The sequence below is a fragment of the Dreissena polymorpha genome, chromosome 1 (genome assembly GCF_020536995.1).
Source record: "Dreissena polymorpha isolate Duluth1 chromosome 1, UMN_Dpol_1.0, whole genome shotgun sequence".
NCBI classification, from domain to species: Eukaryota; Metazoa; Mollusca; class Bivalvia; order Myida; family Dreissenidae; genus Dreissena; species Dreissena polymorpha.
The window spans coordinates 37,648,263-37,669,739 of record NC_068355.1 but is presented as its reverse complement, the minus strand read 5'-3'; the positions used below and the strand labels follow the sequence as shown (position 1 = coordinate 37,669,739).

Sequence of the window (21,477 nt, the reverse complement as noted above, 5' to 3'; positions counted from 1 at the left end):
TCTAGAGTGTTCATAAGCTTTTTCTTACATTTGATCTTGCAACCCAGTTTTTTAACTGTGACCCAGTTAAAAACTGCCCAGATATCATTGAGACAATTTTTTTTTTGTTATATTTGACTAGTATTCTTGTTTATAACCCTACAAGGCCCAGTTTTGAAAAAAAAATTTTGGTTCACAATTTTGTTTGGTAATTTGACCAACTGTTTATAAGATTGGTGAATGTCGGCGGGCGGGCGGCAGAACAAGCTTGTCTGGGCCATAACTTTGTCGTTCATTGTGAGATTTTAAAATCAGTTGGCACATTTGTTCACCATCATTAGACAGTGTGTCACACGAAAGAATTACATCAATATCTCCAAGGTCGACATCACACTTTGAGTTCAAAGGTTAACAAGAGCTGTCAGAGGACAGCGCGCTCGACTATTCGAGTGCTTGACAGTATAACGTAAGCCATCATGGGAAATAGTTCATATTAAATAATTTATTAGATGATCTTTCAAAAATAAAAAAATGAAAAAAAAAAAAAAAATTGGGGGGGGGGTGGGGTAGGGGGGGTGAGAGGGGGTATAATGAGGGGTGTGGTAATTTATTAGATGTTAAAAAAAAAATTGGGGGTGGGGGGTGAGAGGGGGGTATAATGTGAGGTGGGGTAATGGGTAATGTTTTAAAAAAAAAATGGGGGGGGGAGGGATTCTTGGTAGGGGCGTGGGGTATTGTTTGGGTGGAATCTATTGTGGTATTCAGGTGTTGTTTTGTGAAAGTAATAATAAAATGTGATCATAAATAAAGAAGTTATGGCAATTTAAGCAAAATGTTCAATTATCTAAGTGTAAAAGGGGCCATAATTATGTCAACAGCTTGATACAGTGGTCTGCTCTTGTTTATAGGTTGGGGGTCATGTTGGTAAACAAGTATGCAACATATAAAAGCAATATGTCAAAGGATATAGGAAATATTTGGGGTAGTACGCAAACTCTAACATAGATTTATCAATAATATGCATATTCTAAGTATAAAAGGGGCAATAATTATGACAAAATGCTTGATAGAGTTGTCTGCTCTTGTTTATAGGTTGGGGTGATGTTGGTTAACAAGTATGCAAAATATAAAACAATATGTCAAGGGACAATGAAAATAAATGGGGTAGTACAAAAACTTTAACATTTGGTGCATATTCTAAGTGGAAAAGGGGCCAGAATTATGACAAATGCTTGATAGAGTTGTCTGCTCTTGTTTATAGGGTGGGGTCATGTTGGTAAACAAGTATGCTAAAAAGAAAGCAATATGTCAAGGCACAAAGAAAATATTTGGGGTAGTACGAAAACTTTAACATTTGCACATATTGCAACATATTTATATATAATAGTCGAGCTAAAAATGGCCATAAATGAGCTTGTCCGGACCATAACTATGTCATTCATTGTGAGATTTTTAAATCATTGGGCACATTTTTTCACCATCATGGGAAGGTGTGTCACACGAAAGAATTATGTCAATATCTCCAAGGTCAAGGTTGCCACGACTAAAAATATATTTATTTTGAATCAAAGCGGGTTTATTATAAACAATCAGTTCAGTTTGAGTTGTCTCCCTTTATCAGACTTTTTTCACATTGAAAACCTGGTTTTGTGACAATTTTGTCCCTTGTTTACCTTGTGTGTTACTCAGCCGAGATATAATTGGAATACTTGTTCTGACCAAGTTTTATAAATAATGGTCAATACCTTTTCTTTAATTTGATTTGGTGACCTTGCTTTGAAATCGGCCAATATATAATCAGGGCAAATGTTCTGACAAAGTTTCATGAAGATTGATAAATAAATGTGACCTTAAGAATGTCCACAAGCTTTTCCTTTAATTTGATCTTGTGACCTAATTTTGGAACCAATCTGCCCCAGTTTCCAACTTATCACGGGAAAAAATGTTCATGAAGATTTTACATTAAATGTGGCCCGTAGAGTGTTTACAAGGTAAATGAATAACGCATGACAAACTACAGAAAAATGTGATCACAAGAGCTCTTCATGATCACATCAGGCTCAGGTGAGAAGTAATGGGCAGTAATGTGTTTGCATGACTTGGTGAAAGTTTCAAGAGGAAATTATATATTTTTACAATTTATTTGTTTGCATACGAACATAAATAAATCAACATATGTTATTTAAAAAGAGCACTTTTGTATCCATTCTGACCATATCTATGCAGCTTAAATAAGACAAACCACTGAAATAATTATCTCAGTAACTGGGGATCTTCAACAATAGTTATGACTTTAGTTAAGACTTCTGTAAAATTATTTTAATAGAAACAATTATTTTGATAGAAACATAAACCACAGTCATGGTTGTTGTTAATATCCTAAATACAACCAGACATTTCTAAAAACTAAAAATAAACACATCAAAATAATGTTCAAATTTAAGCTATTTCTGGCAAATTTGTGCCAAAGAAAATTTCTGACAACATCTGCATTCATGAAGATTGGTCAGCAATGATCCAACACAAATGATGGTGTACCCCACACTCATATGTCCTTAATGACTTCCTCCAGTTCGGCTTTGGAATACACATGGAATTTCTGTTCAGGTGTCACAGTGGCCATCTAAAATGTATTATGATAAGTTCTATTGTTTATTTTACATTTATGCTTCAATTGTCACTCTATACTAAAGTAAATGGTCTCCACAATTTCAGAGAAATTCTAATGTTTATTAAGGGAGAAAATGTTCCCTTAGCCATTAGAGTCAATTATAGATCTGGGATCACTCTAGAACAGGGTGCTACTGAAAACAAGAAGGAGGAAAGATAGATCAGTATGGTAATAGTCTTGATAAGTTGATAAATACTTGGAATTTCTTAATGTCACACTTTTCAAGCATGCACTTGTTGATTTAAGAGTTGAATACCAGAATTTTTCTGCATTTAATCGGAGTGTGAACTATGAGGTAACTAGCACAGCATTGGATATCCATCAAAACGACAATTACAGAGACATAGGTCATTGTCATATAGTGTTTTAGTCAGTAAAAAGTAAAAAAAATTACAGTAGACTGTCTCATTTTGTTTGCAATTGTAAACATTTGGAAATTATGTCGATAAAAGTTTCACTACAACGTACTTAAATGGTACCTATACAAAAATGAGATCAAAACAGTCTTAACCAAACACGTTATAGATTTATAAGATACATATTTTCCATCATCAAATAGTTAAATATTGAAAATAAGTAGCAAACTGTGTACATATAAGATACATGTGCTTATTATTATTATGAATGATTACAGGTGCAATCCACACGAAAAGCTGATGATCCAACAGAATTATGTGTTTTATGAAAACGTGCAATAAATTGCAATTACTTGCTATTTAATGTTTGCATATCTATACTAAATTTAATCATTTTTTGCAAAGTTTTTGTGTTGAAAAGTCAAGAGGGACTGTAACAGGGTGAGGGTGAAAGAACCCTGCTGAAATAGTGAGCTCTCTTTTCCTCATAAATCCCCAACTTCCCCACTTGTCTCCCCCTACCTCGACATTGGTGGAGTTTAGTTTCTCTTCCATAACCTGCTTGAGAATGGTGAGAGCACTCTTACATGCCTCCTTCAGGGTGATCGACTGAAAGCAGAGTGAGTACCTGTCTGATGCAGTGATTGCAAAATACTACCATGATAAATAAGGACAATAGAGCGATCGTCACAAAGATATGCTCGTCAATTGTTTGTTGTTGTTTTTTTGGCCGTTAAATATTTAATGGTCTCAACTGATATATCTTCTCAAACCTTAAAATTAAATTGTGAAACACAACTTCAATTAAGATTTTGGAACTGATACTGGTTCACATCCAGTGAACTGATAACGGTTCAAATCACAAGAACCAATACTAATTTGCATCACATAAACTGATACTGTTTCATAGAACATGAATTAATACCAATTCACACCAGAATTGACAAGCAAAATTCACTGAATGTGATAACAAAATATCCACATAACAATTTTGCCGCGTAATTCATTATGACTTTGACCCCACATTTTAGTGGCGCATTGCTGAAAAGGCACCGCCCAAATTTACCAGTAGACACAAGTCTATCCCAATCCTTTTCAGTATAGATTTGCGGAATAAAAACTGGAAGAGGTGTGATTTTGAAAACACCTCAGGTTTAGGAAAATACTTTAATTCCCTTAATGAATTTACCAGACGTCAAATCCATTAAAATTAAGAATGGTTTGTGGGGAAATATTAAAACTCAAAAGGACAAAATTAGCTGAAAGAAGGAGAAATAACGCCTGGGTAAAAAATAGTAAACATGCAGTACAGTATATGTCTGATTGGGTAAAGAATGGTTAACATTTTCTACTGTAAACATATGATGAGAAAGAATAGTTCACATGTGCTTCTGAATACCACTGATTGCATATTACACATTTGCTACTGTACACCTCTGACTGGGTCAATAATAGAAAACATGTGCTACTGTATACCTCTGAATCTGATTAGATAAATAATAGCAAACCATGCTGCTCTTAATGTCTTATTAGATAAATAATAGTAAACATGTGCTACTGTAAACGTCTTATTGGATAAATCATAGTAAACAAGTGCTACTGTATACGTCAAATTGGATAAATAATAGTTAACATGTGCTACTGTATTTCAAATGAAATATCAACTGATGAAAATGAAATATCAACTGATGAGTTATGAAGTGAATCCTATTTCGACTTACACCTTGTGATTTAAATAATCTAATAAACAATAAGTGATCACAATCATTGCTGGACAGTATCCACTGGGTTAACAACTTCTCACACCTTATGATAGACATCCTGCAACGCCTGCTGTGCCCCTTCTGAACCAGAACCAATGGCCTTCGCATCGTACTTGATGAAGGTGCCTGATGGGTCCATGTGGTATCTGCAAGATAAAGCACAGCTTTTTCACTATTTTGGGAAAATTATGGAAATATCTAAACCCGTGAACTTTGACAATTTTAGTGTAAATTCTACTTATTTTGGGAAAAACGTTTAGTGAGTGATTGATAAAATCTTTAGTTTAAATGACACTTATTTTTAGTTCAGTGAGTATTATGCTAAAGAAATAATGTGCAGCATAAGAAAAACAAACCATTGGTTATTACTCCGATAACCAACACTGATACTTTTATGTTAAAACTATTTCAATCTATACTCAGCTTTTTTTCCACAAAATGATGTTTACTTTATTAATTAGCATCGAGTGAATAATCAAAGCAACCTCAAAGATATTGGTAAACAGAGATAAGCTTTTATGCTAATAAATGCATAATAAACGTAAAAATTAACCAATTGTAAAAATTTGAAAATGTCTTTCACAACAAGTAAATTACATTTCAATAGCTTTATGACAAATGAGTCTCAGCTTTAAAATAAGAGGTGTCAAAATAAATGTTTGATTTTTGCATGTATGTAAAGTCTTCTGATATCTATTGGTAAATTTGTAAACAAGTAACAATAGAATGACATAAAACATTTTATTTTGCTACTCAAGTTGTCAAAAAGTAAAAGCAAAGCATACACATGTTCAAGACAGATAAATATAGTAAAACAAATGTGAATTTTGTTCATAATCCTGAATCTTCAAATTATGACAACAATATTACCTTAACAAGACTTGTTTTTAAGATGAGATAATCAGCATTGGGTGTGATTTTGAATAGTCCACTTTAAACCAGTAGCCTATGTTCCTCTTGGGTCGTGGGTAATTTTCATACAGAGGTTACAAATATTTTATGAATCATTATTAACATAATTATTAACCTTTGGTAGTCATATTAGTTTCTTTATTTCAAATAATTATCGTCTGTAAACATTAAAATAATCAATTGAATTGATAGTGTCAAACTGCAAGCTTGAAAATAATGGATCTTTTTTAGCCGTGGATTCTCAGTTTGGGATTTGCATGCTTTAAATAGCCTTAACAGTGACATGGCAGGTGAGGTTAATTTCTTGTGAAAAAATTTCACCATACGATGTAGCATCAAAAAAACGCATTAATAAAAGATTGTGTTACTTAGAAACACTATATGAACAATATATAAAGGCGGAAATATTTGATAAGAACATATTGAGTTATGATGAATTACAATATTTAGCTATTTGTGTCAAAATTTTTGATCAGCAAAACGGTGGTGACTGTGTCAAAACTGTTTTCCATAACTAACTGCATCATGTGCAAACGTTTTATCACAGGTTTTATGCAATCTCTATACCAATGACTCAAAAAGAACCCACTACTCAACAAGAACCTACCATATTAGTAATATGGTAGGTTCTTGTTGAGTCGTGGGTTCTTTTTGATCTTCATGATATTACCTTTTCTACTGATTTAATGTTATATAGTTTCCATATATCTGAATGTTCCTTAATGTGATGGGAAATATACTTACAACTGTGGACCATCCTTGTCAATCCCTGCAAACAGCAAAGCAACTCCGAATGGACGACTCTGAAATATAGCAATATCACACATTTAAAGAAACATGCTTGTTCTTTTCAAACAAATCCCAAATTCAACAAAAGCACCGCATAACGGGTGCCACACTCGGCTGCGAAAGTTCGTCAGAATATTTTCTTTTTTTAAGGTCACAGTAACCTTGACCTTTGACCTAAAAATGGGCGTGGCATGTAGAACTCATCAAGGTGCAGCTACATGTGAAGTTTCAAAGTTGTAGGTAGAAGCACTTTGATTTTAGAGCCAATGTAAAAAACCTTAACAAAATGTTAAGGTTTTAGCACGACGTGGACGACAGGACGACGGACACAGACACGACGAGCTGGCTATGACAATACCTCGGGTTTTCTCCTAAAACAGCTGAGCTAAAAATATAAAAAATCTGGGACTCTTTATCACAAATGTTTAATATCTACTGATAAAGCACATCAATGTAATACTTGTCACTAAATGCATGAGTTTAAATGTAGTTACATGTTCTGGTTATGACTTTAAATGCAAAATAAATACACCAACTGTATTCTTTAAAATTTGCATCGGCCTGCTTGCCAATTTGAGTGAAAGACAAGAGCACCGCATAACGGGTGCCAATGCTCGGCTGCGGGTGCAGTTTTGAATAATTGAAAGATTGTTAGAATTTTTTTTCCCCTTTTTTTAAGAGGTGACAGTGACCTTGACCTTTGACCTAGTGACCCCAAAATGGGTGTGGCGTGTAGAACTCATCAGGGTGCATCTACATATCGTCGCTGTCGTTCTCAAACCCCGTAGCTACAAAATGCCAACTTTTCAGGAGAGAGAAAAAACCGTCTCATTTTTTTATAACGATGTTTTAGAAATTGAAATTCTGTAAAAATACCAAACAAACTAGAAATGGCGCGGCAGAGGCCGACGCGTATCCCCACGCCGCATGTTTGACCCAAGGGCGCCCCAGGGTTGATCATGGGGCCATGCATAGTTGAGATTGACTGTATTGTCATAAGAGAAGTTCAGTATCAATTAGAAGTGAATGGGTGTAAAAATAAAGAAGTTATAGTAAAAGGCAATTTTGGGAGGGTGTGGCCTATGTGGGCGGGGTGCCCCAGGGTTGGTAATGGGGCCATGCATAGTTGAGATTGACCGTATTGTCATAAGAGAGGTTCAGTATCAATTTGAAGTGAATCAGTGTATTAATGAAGAAATTATAGTAAAAGGCAATTTTTGGCGGGTGTGGTCTATGTGGGCGTGGCGCCCCAGGGTTGGCAACGGGGCCATGCATAGTTGAGTTTGACCGTTTTGTCATAAGAGAGGTTCAGTATCAATTTGAAGTGAATCAGTGTAGAAATGAAGAAGTTAATGTAAAATAACCTAAATTTTTTTTATAGTAAATGGATTTTTTTGGTGGGTGTGGCCTATGTGGGCGGGCGCCCCAGGGTTGGGATTGGGGCCATGCATAGTTGAGATTGACCCTAATGTCATAACAAAAGTTCAGTATCAATTTGAAGTGAATCCGTGTAGAAATGAAAAAATTATAGTAAATGGAAATTTTTGGTGGGTGTGGCCTATGTGGGCGGGGCGCCCCAGGGTTGGGAATGGGGCCATGCATGGTTGAGATTGACCGTATTGTCATAGGTGAGGTCCAGTATCAATTTGAAGTGAATCGGTGTAGAAATAAAGAAGTAAATGTAAAATAACCTAAAAAAATGAGTGATAATTTCTGACGCGGCCCCACCCCAACCCCTATAACTTTTGACCCAGGGGTCAGATCAAAATTCCAAATAGTGCACCGTCGCACATATGCTCATAGCTACCATGTGTGTAAATTTCAAGGTTCTAGTGCTTTTAGTGTAGGAGGAGATAGTGGCCAGGACGGACGGACGGACAGACGGACGGACAGACGGACGGACGGCGGAGATCACCACAATATCCCCACCTTTTTTTCAAAAAGCGTGGGGATAATGAAGCTGCAAAATACGGTATAAGCCGTAGACGCCTAAGTCATACTGATAAGTCATACTGAAAGTCAGACATGGTAGCTACGATATTTTGTCACCACAGTTTTGTCATTTTTATGAGGTACGACAATTCGTCCTGATAGGAAACCTCGTAGTTGCAAATAAAAACAAGAGCACCGCCTTGCGGGTGCAGACCGCTCATCTATTTTCGTTTTAAAGGTGAAGGGACTCTCATTTTCAATCACAAAGGAGGGAGGGGTGGAGTGAAGAGGGGTGCATTGTGTGGGGGTGTGGACATTTATTACATTATGTTCCAAAAATGCAAAAAAAAAGGAAAAAAGAAAATTCGTGGGGGGGGGGGTGGAGGGGGTGGGGGGGGGGGGATTCTTGGGTGCGATGGTTGGAGGGTATTTCAAACATAAAATAATAAAAATAAATATTTGTGTTTTTTAACCGTTTCAAAAAAAAAATTGGGGGGGTGAGGTGGGGGGGATTCGGGTGGGGGGTGGGGGGAGGGGGGGTGGGGGGGGGGATTCTTGGGTGCGATGGTTGGACGGTATTTCAAACATAAAATAATCAAAATAAGTAGTTTTGTTTTTTAACCGTTAAAAAAAAAAAAAATGGGGGAGGGGGTGGGGGGGTATAGTGTGAGGGTGTGGTGGTCATTTGTGAGATGATCTTAAAAAAAAAAAAAAAAAAAAAAAAAAATGGGGGGGGGGGCGGGGGGATTCGGGGGGAAGGAGGGGGGGGGGGGCACGGGCGATGGTTTGGGTGGAGTCTATTGTGGTATGTCAGGTAAGAGTAGTTTTGTCAAAGTATCAATCAAATCTAATCATAAATAAAGAAGTTATGGCAATTTTAGCAAAATTTAACAATTTGACCTTGAGAGTCAAGGTCATTCAAAGGTCAAGGTAAAATTCAACTTGCCAGGTACAGTAACCTCATGATAGCATGAAAGTATTTGAAGTTTGAAAGCAATAGCCTTGATACTTAAGAAGTAAAGTGGATCGAAACACAAAATTTAACCATATATTCAAAGTTACTAAGTCAAAAAAGGGCCATAATTCCGTAAAAATGGCATCCAGAGTAATGCAACTTGTCCTTTTACTGTACCCTTTTGACAGTTTGCGAGTGTTCCAAGTATGAAAGCAATATCTATGATAATTTAGGGGTAAAGTGGACCAAAACACAAAACTTAACCAAACTTTTAATTTTCTAAGTATAAAGGGCCCATAATTCCGTCCAAATGCCAGTCAGAGTTACATAACTTTGCCTGCACAGTCCCCTTACGATAGTTAATAAGTGTTGCAAGTATGAAAGCAATAGCTTTGATACTGTAGGAATAAAGTGGACCTAAACACAAAACATAACCAAATTTTCAATTTTCTAAGTATAAAAAGGGCACATAATTCTGTCAAAATGCCAGTCAGAGTTACATTACTTTGCCTGCACAGTCCCCTTATGATAGTTAGTAAGTGTTTCAAGTATGAAAGCAATAGCTTTGATACTTAAGGAATAAAATGGACCTAACACAAAACTTAACCAAAATTTTCAATTTTCTAAGTATAAAAAGGGCACATAATTCTGTCAAAATGCACGCCAGAGTTATCTAACTTTGCTTGCCCAGTCCCCTCATGATAGTAAGTAAGTGTACCAAGTTTGAATGCAATAGCATTGATACTTTCTGAAAAAAGTGGACCTAAACGCAAAACTTAACCAAAATTTTCAATTTTCTAAGTATAAAAAGGGCACATAATTTAGTCAAAATGCATGCCAGAGTTATCTAACTTTGCCTACCCAGTCCCCTCATGATAGTAAGTAAGTGTACCAAGTTTGAATGTAATAGCATTGATACTTTCTGAGAAAAGTGGACCTAAACGCAAAACTTAACCGGATGCCGACGCCGACGCCAAGGTGATGACAATAGCTCATAATTTTTTTTCAAAAAATAGATGAGCTAAAAATTATAAAAACGTTTTTGTCAAATTTGTCCAAACGAAACGACGTACCAATAGGTGAAATGGTGTCGCTATGACTTTTCGCCGGGAAAAAAGCCAACAATCATTCTACAACATTTCGTCACGTGGCTTTTCAAGGGCTCTGATTGGCGTAGAGCTACGAGATATAGCACAAAACACGCGCCAGACTTAATATATTCGGAAAAGACGAAAAAAATATTTTGAAAATTTTGGAGCTACGAGGTTTGAGAACGACAGCGACGATATGAAGTTTCAAAGTTGTAGGAAGCACTTTGATTTTAGAGCCAATGTTAAGGTTTTAGCATGGCAGACGACAGACGCCAAGCTGGCTATGACAATACCTCAGGTTTTCTCCGAAAACACCCGAGCTAAAAAATCAGACATACACAAAATTTGATTTGATTGCCCACCAGACTATTATATTATGGTCAGAAATCAGGCGTTTAAAAAAAGCACAACATTGTCTGTATTTATTAATTCATTCTTAGTAGAAAACGTAAACAACATTAGAAAGACTTAAGCTTTAATTTGTGACTGCAGTTTCCATTGGATTTCAATAGAAAATGTCATTGTGCACATCCAATTGAATTTTAACTTACGACAGAGTTACTTACAGAACAGGCTAACAATAAAGAACAAATGCAAAAGTAATGACAAATTATCTTATTAAAATAATGATGGCTGGAGAAAATTGGTAAGTAAATACAAATGTCAAAGTTTTAAATGCTTTTTTACCTGATTAATGAAGAAATCCATTTAAAAATGCTGAAAATTAATTTTAAATCTGATACCCCATTTCCAATTTGCTCTTTCATTAAAGTTCAGGCAGGTACAACTTGTTACTGGCTATTACAAGCTAGATAGGCTAGAAATATCAAAACAGCAAATTTCAAAGATTGTTTCTTTAATATCTTAATATGGCACAAAATACTGCAAAATTGTGTATAAATGACACTAGATCTCATTCTGGGGTTAAAATTTGAGCCTTGAATATAGTTGTGTGTGTTTTGATGACAACTCATATAAAAATAATATATTGTTTGTCCATAACAATTTCTTTCATCAGTATTACACTATAAGCTCACTAGTTTATGCTGCATCTTTGCCAATATTTGAACTCGTATTGATTAAAAACATTTGTGGGATGTTTAGATCGGGATTCTTTTATCACACCAGGCCCTGACAACTAATCAATAATAATCACAGTTTACCATGACAGTCTGTTCAGAGTCATCATCTCCGAATGCCAGCGCCAGGTTACTGACCGCCTGTGTTACACTCTCCACTGACATCTTCTCGTTGTATGTGAACCAGTGGTTCTGGAAAGTATATTAAATATTTACACATTTTTATGACAATCATTTTATTTCATTCATTTACAATTTATAACCTATAAATAAGCAGCTTCTTTGGCCTTAGTTTGCCATCTATGTTTTTCAATACTTTTATACAGAGGACATAATTTTTCTCGACGCCACTTAAAAATGTAGGGGTCAAATGCAACTGGAATCTTTTTTATTTCAAACATGTTTGAAGACACAGTATTTTTTAAAGCCTTGGCTTAAAGTAACTGACCAAGGTACCAGTCCACAGTTGTTAGGAGCAATGTTTTGTGCTTACACAGCATGGACACATCCAGTGACACCACTATCTACCTAAATACTGCTTCTATGGAAACAAAACCTGCATCTAATATTAATAAAAGATAGTACTTATATGGTCCTGTATTGTTAAGACATGCACATTGGAAAGATGTAAGTCTGAAAGATATCCCTCATTGAAGGTGACACATGAAGTCAAAAACCGAACTTAAGTAAAAGGAAAGCCCTGTAAGCCTAAAGGATATTACATAATATGCATACAAGTCATTCTTGTTGTTTTCTTCACGGATTCTAGATTACACGGATAAGAAACGGGACCGTTACGCCAAATATCTTGTCGTGTCTAAGTCACGTGACCGTGTCGTAACTATCGATCTTTTATCGAAGCGCCGAGGTTATAAATTTGATGTACTCACTCACGTATTTTGTTAAATTATAGTTTCATTTCTAGGCCGATTTTGACAAATTATATATCATTAGAAAGCTAACGTAACGTAGTTTTCAGATATATCATTATATATTGAGTTTTTCTTCTGATTTCGGCAGCCCGGCGAGTTATAACTTTAACTTTTGCAAATAACATACCGTTTTGGAGTTTTAGAATCTAGATTTACGGTTGACATGTTCGTACTTTATACCGATTTGTAGCGTTTATATTTGGAGTTCAGTTTTAAAAATAACATCTTGCTTAGGAGAATAGAATTCTGTATACGATAGAAAAAAAAATTGTTTAAAAACTAAAGTAATTAAGGAATGAAGGCGGGAAAATGTAGCGCGCGTTCCTAACGCTCTGAACTGATGCTACGGTCTTGGCGATTATGCTTTTGTTTAGATACCGGCCATTGAATTTCCTTTGCCATGATTATTATATTTTTTATGAAATATATTGAAATATTTTGTTCTAGAGACATATCCATAAAGCTAAGTATTAATGAAGCTTAATAAATTTACGATTTCAGCTCTTGATTATAACACAGAAAGGGTGTTAATTTTATGATGAAACAGCGTATACAAATGTATAGCGGACCCTCTTGATATTTTTCGGCTTTGCATACTTCAAATATAATGGGTGTCAAAACATTCATCGTTTGTTGTTTATTATCAAAAAGGTAATTATGTAAAATTATATGAAAGGTTATTAACCATAAATTATAAATTAATTAAAATTATTTAAAGATTCTTGAAAATCACGGTCAACTGTCTATGCATGTATATTGAAATATCTTTATAAGTTAACAGAGTTATAAATATATAGAATTCTAAATTAAAACACTGTATTATTTGTATTTTTCGGAAAGATTATTCATACACTCTTTATAGGACTACGAAATGACGGAGTTTTTTTACCGGTACCCGCTAAATACGTCAAATGTTAAGTATTAGATTTTTTAAATGTTTAAAATGTACATGTATAGGTATTAAGCACTTATAATTATTGTGATTTAGCTGGCTGACATCTATACAGTATTTAGTTTATGGCAATCTGTATGGGCAGATGACTATAAATGTTTTCAATACGCTACATATCTCATAAACGCAAAATTGAGTATTGGGCGTTACATTACTCCAAGAAATGACCACTAATACCACGAGAAGACATGGAGGTATCATAAAAAGTGTAATCTGACCAGACATTGCCACCTGTGGTTAGGGACCAATATACAAGTATAGGTCCCTGCTGTGGCGTATGACACCATAGTGTTATTTAGTATTGGTCGGCACAGTATCTGATCATAACGAGATAATTGGTTTGTGCTGAACACAGGGGCAATAAAACCACAGATCTATCAATAAACAAGATTATTGAGATATCTTTTTTTGAACACCGCGATAAAAATGCTCAAACCATGGACTCTAGAATACACGGATAAGAAACATGGCAACATTCTCAGAATCATCACTGCTATATGTGTAATCACCTAACAATTCGTCTAAAAATAATTTATATATTTGAGTTGAAGACGATGTACTGTTGTTTAAGTCTGAATAAACTATCTGTCTGCCTGTCTAAATCCAAGCCGTCATCGTCCCGGTGAAAAAATCTGATTTTCAATAGTTGGACATGATGCCCTGATGTCAAAATACGAAATGACCCGCGTAACACGGACCGTGATTTTCAAGAATCTTTAATAAATTGATAATTTAAGGTAAATAACATTTCAAATAATTATACATAATTACCTTGTTGATAATAAACAGCAAACGATGAATGTTTTTGACACCCATTTTATTTCAAGTATGCATGCAAAGCCGAATAATATCGAGAGGGTCCGCTATATACGCTGTTTCATCATAAATTTTACAACCTTTCTGTGTTATAAACAAGAGCTGAAATCGTTAATTTATTAAGATTCATTTATAATAAGCTTTATTGATATGTTTCGTGAACAAAATACTACAATATATCCCATAAAAAATATAATAAGATGGCAAAAGAAATTCAATGGCCGATTTCTAAACAAAAGCATAATCGCCAAGACCGTAGCATCAGTTCAGTGCGTTAGGAACGCGCGCTACATTTTCCCGCCTTCATTCCTTAATTACTTTGGTTTTTAAACAAAATTTTTTTCTATCGTATACAGAATTCTTTTCTCCTAAGCAAGATGTAATTTTTAAAACTGAACTCCAAATATAAACGCTACAAATTGGTATTAAGTACGAACATGTCAACCGTAAATCTAGATTCTAAAACTCCAAAACGGTATGATATTTGCAAAAGTTAAAGTTATAACTCGCCGGGCTGTCGAAATCAGAAGAAAAACTTAATATATATTGATATATCTGTTTACTGCGTAACGTAAGCTTTCTAATGATATATAATTTGTCAAAATCGGCCGAGAAATGAAACTATAATTTAACAAAAGACGTGAGTGGGTACATCAAAATGTATAACCTCGGCGCTTCGCTGTACGCTAATCGTAAAAGATCGATAGCCACGACACGTTAAAACGCGCGGTGGTAAAACATAAAATTTGTATTTCTTGTGTTTCACTCGCTATAAATCCATTAATAACAACAGGAATATACTAAAAGTTATATTTTTTTGAAAGAGGAATTAATAAGCAACAAGATAACGTATAAACCAATAAAATCGGATGAATAGTTTTTGCATAAGATTGAATTTACTAAAGTAAGGGTCAAATACTCGATTCATCTCCTGTCAATATACACTCCGTGTTTTCTTTAAGTACTGCATTCTATTACATTACCTGAGCTTCAACTCTGGCCTTGTCTATTAATGTTCTTGAGTCGGCTATCAATCCACTCATGGCACAACCTTCAAAGAACATTTCAAATAACTGCAGCTTATATTAAACTAAATATACTACTATAAATTACATTGTTGAAATCAGAAGTGCCAATTGGTTTTTCAAGGAGCATAGCATCAGTATTAAAGAAAATGGTAATTTATTACTAATACCCTGCACTAAGTGCACTGTGTAAACCGTTTGTGCTGTTGAGGTAAAATAAAGAATTAACAAATGGAGGACCTATGGTCTGATTAAAAAGTGAATGATATCAACAAGGCAAATAAGCAGGCTACTTTCACAAAATCAACTGAAGGTACTGAGAGAGGTAGACACAAGTAAAAATAGACTATTAAAGTAACACAATTTTAAATTAAATTTCATCGTTCATTACAATGAAGAATCTCTTCCTGAAAAAAAAACACAAACCTTATAGAAAACTGACAGAAGGGTAACTAAGGCATGGCACTTTTAAAGGGGCTGTCTAAAAGTGTCACTGAAATCAGCTAATAACAGATCTTGAACAACAACAAAATATGATATTATTTCAATGAATGATCTTATTGATTCCTTTATGATTCGGCCTTTACCAATATGATCATCCACTTCAAGAATTTTCTCAATACTGGATGGCTCAATCAAGACCGAGGTGACCCTTTTCTCTACAGCCAGGACCACGCCTTCATTTGACTGGATTCCAATGGCAGTTGATCCCAACTGAAACAAAAGAAACATCAAATTTAGCAGTACATTTGTATAACTTTAGATAATGTCCTGCCTTACAGTTGAATTCATGCACAATTCCTACTGTAACCCTTCTTTTTGTTGCTTTTTCTCTCGTAACTTTAGTTATATCCAGAGCTCCAGATATTTTTTTAAACCAAGCAGTATTTTACTCATGCCTTTTTTAGCTGATGAATAAAATACAAAATCAAAGAATTTTGCATGAGTATTTTATACATGAACATGAATAAAACGTGTATTTCTAATAAAGAAAATCTACCACTCACTTAATCAATAAAAGAAAACTTTGGTCTTGAATGGAGGAAAGGTTTGCTGTCTGTACATATAATAAATCGGCATCAGGCAGTGTTTGTCCACCTAACAATTACACATGATGCGTATGCCAATTTTATGATGATTTTTATCGCTCATCAAAATTGTAATTAATGCGTATTTATGATTTTTTTGAAGTATTTTACGCAAATACGCATCTTATCTGGACCTCTGGTTATATCTGTATGATATAATTATTATATGGTTATATCTATATGATATAATTATTATCATACATTTATTTTATTTCCATGAACTATTTCATTAAAAACTTCACTTTTAAATGTAATTACAAAAATAAACACGAATATTGAATGCAAAACAATGCTCTGCACCAGCACTGCCCTTAGACTCATTATTTTTTGTTGAAAGAAACAAACCCTTAAAAATATAAAAGGTAATCATTTTAGAAGTTTAAATATATGTGTCAATAATTGTGCTTTATGCTCAAAATAGAAACAATATATCAATTGGTTAAAATACCGTTAAATAAGTACCTTGATTGCTTCAATTGCATATTCTACTTGGAAAAGACGTCCCTCTGGTGAGAATGTGTTCACACCTCTGTCATACTCGGATCTTGTGAGGAACATTATTATTTTTCTGTAAGAAATATAAACTATTGAAAATTACATACAACTTCCTTTATGATAATATTTAAAATGTAAAAATGTATTGTCATCATTGACTTTATAGCTGTTTTTCTTTAAGTCATTACACACCACATCTTATTTGACACAATAATTGTTAAAAAAAAAAAATAGGAAGAGGCCAACCCTTCCTATGCCACCCTGAATGACGTCTGAATAAAACCCTGGTCTACAGTCATAGTAAGAGAAGTACACAACTTAAAAATAGTGTCAAAAATTGGATGAAAACTGAACATGAATTTCAAAACTTATTGGTTAAAATTTATGCTAAAAGAGTTTGATTGTGTATTAATATACACAAGTTGCATGCTTTCTCTTACTTGTTTAATTCACAAGAGTATCATTTTAGTGTTTTTTTAATGAGGTGAGAGAATTTTTTCCCACTTTAAATGATACCTCGCCTGAAGATTGGCTTTGAAATGAACTGGTTGTGAAACTATATGTCCATTTGTGTGAATATAATTATTACAGTAAAAAATTAGGACTGATTGTCATTTTTCCAGAAGCTGTATTGCATACATTTATCAATATAAATACAACCCATGCGAAAGACGTTGGACCTCGGACATTTCCAATTAAGTTTTTAAGGTCCGGTATCATTTCTGAACTGTCGGTTCTCGTGTCCGACATAAAACAAACAATAAATAAAACTTATATTTTGGTTGAAAATGGAAACAAGAGGGCCAAGATGGCCCTAGTTCGCTCACCTGAGAGGAGTCGGTTCATTCAATCATTACCAAATTCAAACTTGACCTAGATATTGTCCAGACAAACATCCTGGTCAAGTTTCATCATTATTTCATCTGCGAGTCATGATCAATGTACATTTGAAGTTAAATGATCCTAGGCGTAAGCATTCTTGAGTTATCATCCGGAAACCATTTTTGGCATGAAATGTGACTTCTACAGTGTTTACAAGGTTTTTTCTTTTTTTGACATAATAATAAATATAGTGATCTAATTTTTGACCGGGCACAACCCAGTTTCGAACTCGGCCGAAATTTCATTGGGACAAAGCTTCTGACCAAGTTTCATGAAGATGGGACAAGAAATGTGGCCTCTAGAGTGTTTACGAGCAAATGTTTACGGACGGACGGACATACAACGGACAAAGACCGGTCACAAAAGCTCACCTGAGCAATCAGGTGAGCTAAAAAAAGGACTGGCTTATGTTTATTTTACTTGGAGATATTGTTTAACTTAAAAATAACGCGGATTTTACCAACCAGTTGAACATGCTATATTTGTTTGTGACGTAACAAACTCGAAGTGTGATTCTTAGAACCAGTCAAGCATCACAACGCTTTCTTCACTTTTATTTCGAGTTTTACCGCATGGCTTAATAGAACAGGTTTAAATGTATGTGTAATTGTATTGTATTTTAAAGAATGTAAATTTGTAAACGGATAAAAATAAACTCTATAGAATGTATTTTGTATTTGTTTAAAGAAGAACAAGGCAGCAAGGTCTGATAAGATCTGGTGAGGTCCGTAAATGTTTTAAGTTATCGGACCTCATGTTCTGTAAGCTTTTTTGTATTTTGCATGGGTTGATAAATAGTCTATAACTATGGGAATAGGAGTATGTGACTTCAGATGCATGAACTGTGGACTACGTACAACACATACAAAAGAAAGGGCTTTTCTGAATTTGTGATCATTGAAGTGCAATTTTGTGAGTAACATGTTGTTAATTTGACACTTGGCAGCGATTTTTTGCCACATAGGGAAAAGTACCAGTACCAGCACCATTTGGTAAATTGTGCGCAAAAATTCGCAACATATTGGGACATTGGTGTATTTGATTTTTAGCTCCCAAATACATTAAAATTGATAACTAAATGCTGTCAAGTTGTCAATATTATATATTTACTTAGGTTCAAGCTATAGAGCTGCATAGGGAAACTAACTGAATGTTGCATTGTATTTGGATTTTTTTTTACCTTCAATTTGGATTTTTTTTACAGAAATTTGGAAATTTGTATTTTTTCCTATTAAATTGGGAAAGTTCCATTTTCTGAAACTTTATGAAAAAGGAAAAAAATCGCTGCCTGGTTAAATTGTTAGAAGAAATGGGACAATTGAACTTTACCGATACGCAACACTTAACATCAAACAGCGTACCCTAACCCTTAACACCTAACACATAAAAACTAATGCAACATCGTATAATCCTTTTTATCCTATATATTTCCTTAGTATCGGGGGCTACCGCCCCCAAACCCCCGCTTTGTAAACAACTGCGTACCGGTAAAGTTCAATCTAGCCGAAGAAATATAACGGATCACCTTTATTAGAGATGAACTCTTTATGTCAAATGTGCAAATAAATATAATTTTCATCATTTTAGTTTACGAATTAGAAGAAAATTATTTTCCCATAATACAATGCAATGAACGATTGGGCACACTGCAAGTTTGCACAAGGAAATCCAGTGCGTTTGGCGGTTGTCAGTCATTCAGTTTTGGACATTAAAACTGTAAAGACATAGTTAAAGTTTGAGTTTGATTACTTATCTTTTGTGTGTACTTTATTAATAATTTCAGTATTGGTTAACTAAGAGATTAAAATCAAAATATGAGAGATATTGTATATGTGTATGAGCAAAATGTTTTTTAAGTAAATAACATTAATTTTGTTAATATGTATTTGTTGAAAAAATCATTTCGCTGTTTGATGCAAACAGTTGACTGTCCAGATGCTTTACCAAATACATAAATGTATTGAAAATTATGCAAGTATTGTTTTGTTTATTTGCATTAAGTAAGAAAATACATTTTATATTGGATTTGTGTATATCAGAAGTGAATGAAGTGGTTATTTGAGGATGTTCAAACAAGTTTACCTGACATGAAAAATAAAAAATAAATAGGTTCATCTTCTTACAATCTCAATATGCACTAATTGGTGGTCTAGCTAGAAAAGTCTACGGCGCAAGAATCAATTAGTTGAAAACTTGGAAATATTTTTTTGCTTTATCATACATCAACTATCACCATTTATGTTTAAAATAAATTTAAAAAAAAGATAACGCCAATAAATAATTTGTGAATCAATGCAATCGATTATATTTAAACATTATCAAACTGAGTATACGTATATAAAATATTAACTACAACATATATTATGCAGAAAAATTAAGCATTTTTTATTTTTACCGGCTCTTGTCGCGAAATCTGAAGACACAATATAAATGTTCTGACACGAATATAGACAACGCCGCCGACTTTAACGGTTACAAAGCACAAGGTACGACTAAAATGCGTATATGACTTACATCCGCGGGTATGACTGAAAAGTGCGGATATGAACAGACAACGGCTTTTTAAATGTATTTTCCTTTATTTTTGCTATATGAAAATCGTTCTGTGACAAAAATACACGTCGCTCTTGTGTAATGTTACGATCGAATGAATTTAAAAGCGTTTTTCATTGGCATTTTCATTTCAGTAACTCCAAAATTCATATCCGCGAATATGAACTTCCAGTCAGAACACCGCTATTGTTAAATAGGTCTATTTTGAGGCAGTTTTAACAGATTTATCACATATTGTAAATTTTAAATTCAACAGTGATAAAAAACTGCAAAAAATACACATAAATATTGCCTATATTCGTTCATATTCCTACTTTTTGTTGACATCCGCGGATAAGAGTCATATACGCATTTTAGACGGACCGCAACGCACAGCAAAGGATTCTGTGACAATACTTGACCAGTCGTTATGAGTCAATGTTTTAAAATGAAATAAACATACGCAATAATCCAAAAGGGTTTTTTCAAATAGCGTACATAAGAGATTACAAACATACATAAATTGATTTTTTTTATGAAATCAGACATATTAAGCTACATATTACAGATTGAGGACATTTCTTAATGATTTTTTTTCAATGACTACGAGAAATAGCTCAGTGAGTAATCCACATTGTACACTCATTTTTTGTTCCAATTAATGTGAAGAGTAGATGTTTAAGTAGCTTCAACATTATTCAAAATAATGTATTTAGCGCGATGGCGGAAGGCTAACTGAAACGCTCTCGAGTCCATTTCCTATGTAGAACCACTGATTGGTGTCTTTGGAGGTCTTTAGAGCGCTCCCACGGTTTTGATCGAACCTGTGACCTCCCGGTCGTTAGGCGGACACCATATTATTACGCCATAATGACCTAAAAAATCATATGAATGGCCTTTTTACTGATTAAAATTATTATATAGATTTATATGAATGTTATAAACTATATTAATAACTATAATTCTACAATTAAAAATGTAATAAATGGATTGGTCTTAATAAACTAGTGAAGGAACGAGTCGTTATATATTCGTTTCAGATGTCTTTCAACTCGTGGTCTTCAACTTCTAAAAAGCAAAAAATAATTGCCCACAATGCTAAAGAGGGAAGGCTTCGTTGGGTTATAGTATGAAAATTAAATTATGTATAACGAGGTGATGTGTTCACATCTAAATGAAAAAAAAACTTTTATAAGCGGATAATATTGTAAAATTACCAAAAACTTAC

At 34.2% G+C, this 21,477-nt stretch overlaps 1 protein-coding gene across 1 annotated transcript; it reads right to left on the bottom strand.

Annotated features, from left to right (window-relative positions):
• Positions 1 to 2,101: 2,101 nt before the first annotated feature.
• Positions 2,102 to 20,226, bottom strand: LOC127877275 (proteasome subunit alpha type-5-like). Its single transcript, XM_052422966.1, has 9 exons — positions 20,113 to 20,226; positions 16,803 to 16,908; positions 15,840 to 15,966; positions 15,211 to 15,278; positions 11,612 to 11,719; positions 6,426 to 6,484; positions 4,813 to 4,915; positions 3,529 to 3,615; positions 2,102 to 2,602 (listed from the first exon to the last, which is right to left on the bottom strand). The coding sequence occupies exons 2-9, from the start codon at positions 16,896 to 16,898 to the stop codon at positions 2,525 to 2,527; spliced, it is 726 nt and encodes a 241-aa protein (XP_052278926.1). The 5' UTR covers positions 16,899 to 16,908; positions 20,113 to 20,226; the 3' UTR covers positions 2,102 to 2,524.
• Positions 20,227 to 21,477: the final 1,251 nt, after the last annotated feature.

Bases quoted from the DNA above. Each gene is read 5' to 3' on its own strand.
- LOC127877275 (XM_052422966.1), bottom strand. From the start codon at position 16,898: ATGTTCCTCACAAGATCCGAGTATGACAGAGGTGTGAACACATTCTCA. The intron at 15,967-16,802 runs GTACTTATTTAA...CTTTTGTTTCAG, and splicing joins ATGCAATTGAAGCAATCAAG to TTGGGATCAACTGCCATTGG. The intron at 15,279-15,839 runs GTAAAGGCCGAA...TGTTCTTTGAAG, and splicing joins TGAAGTGGATGATCATATTG to GTTGTGCCATGAGTGGATTG.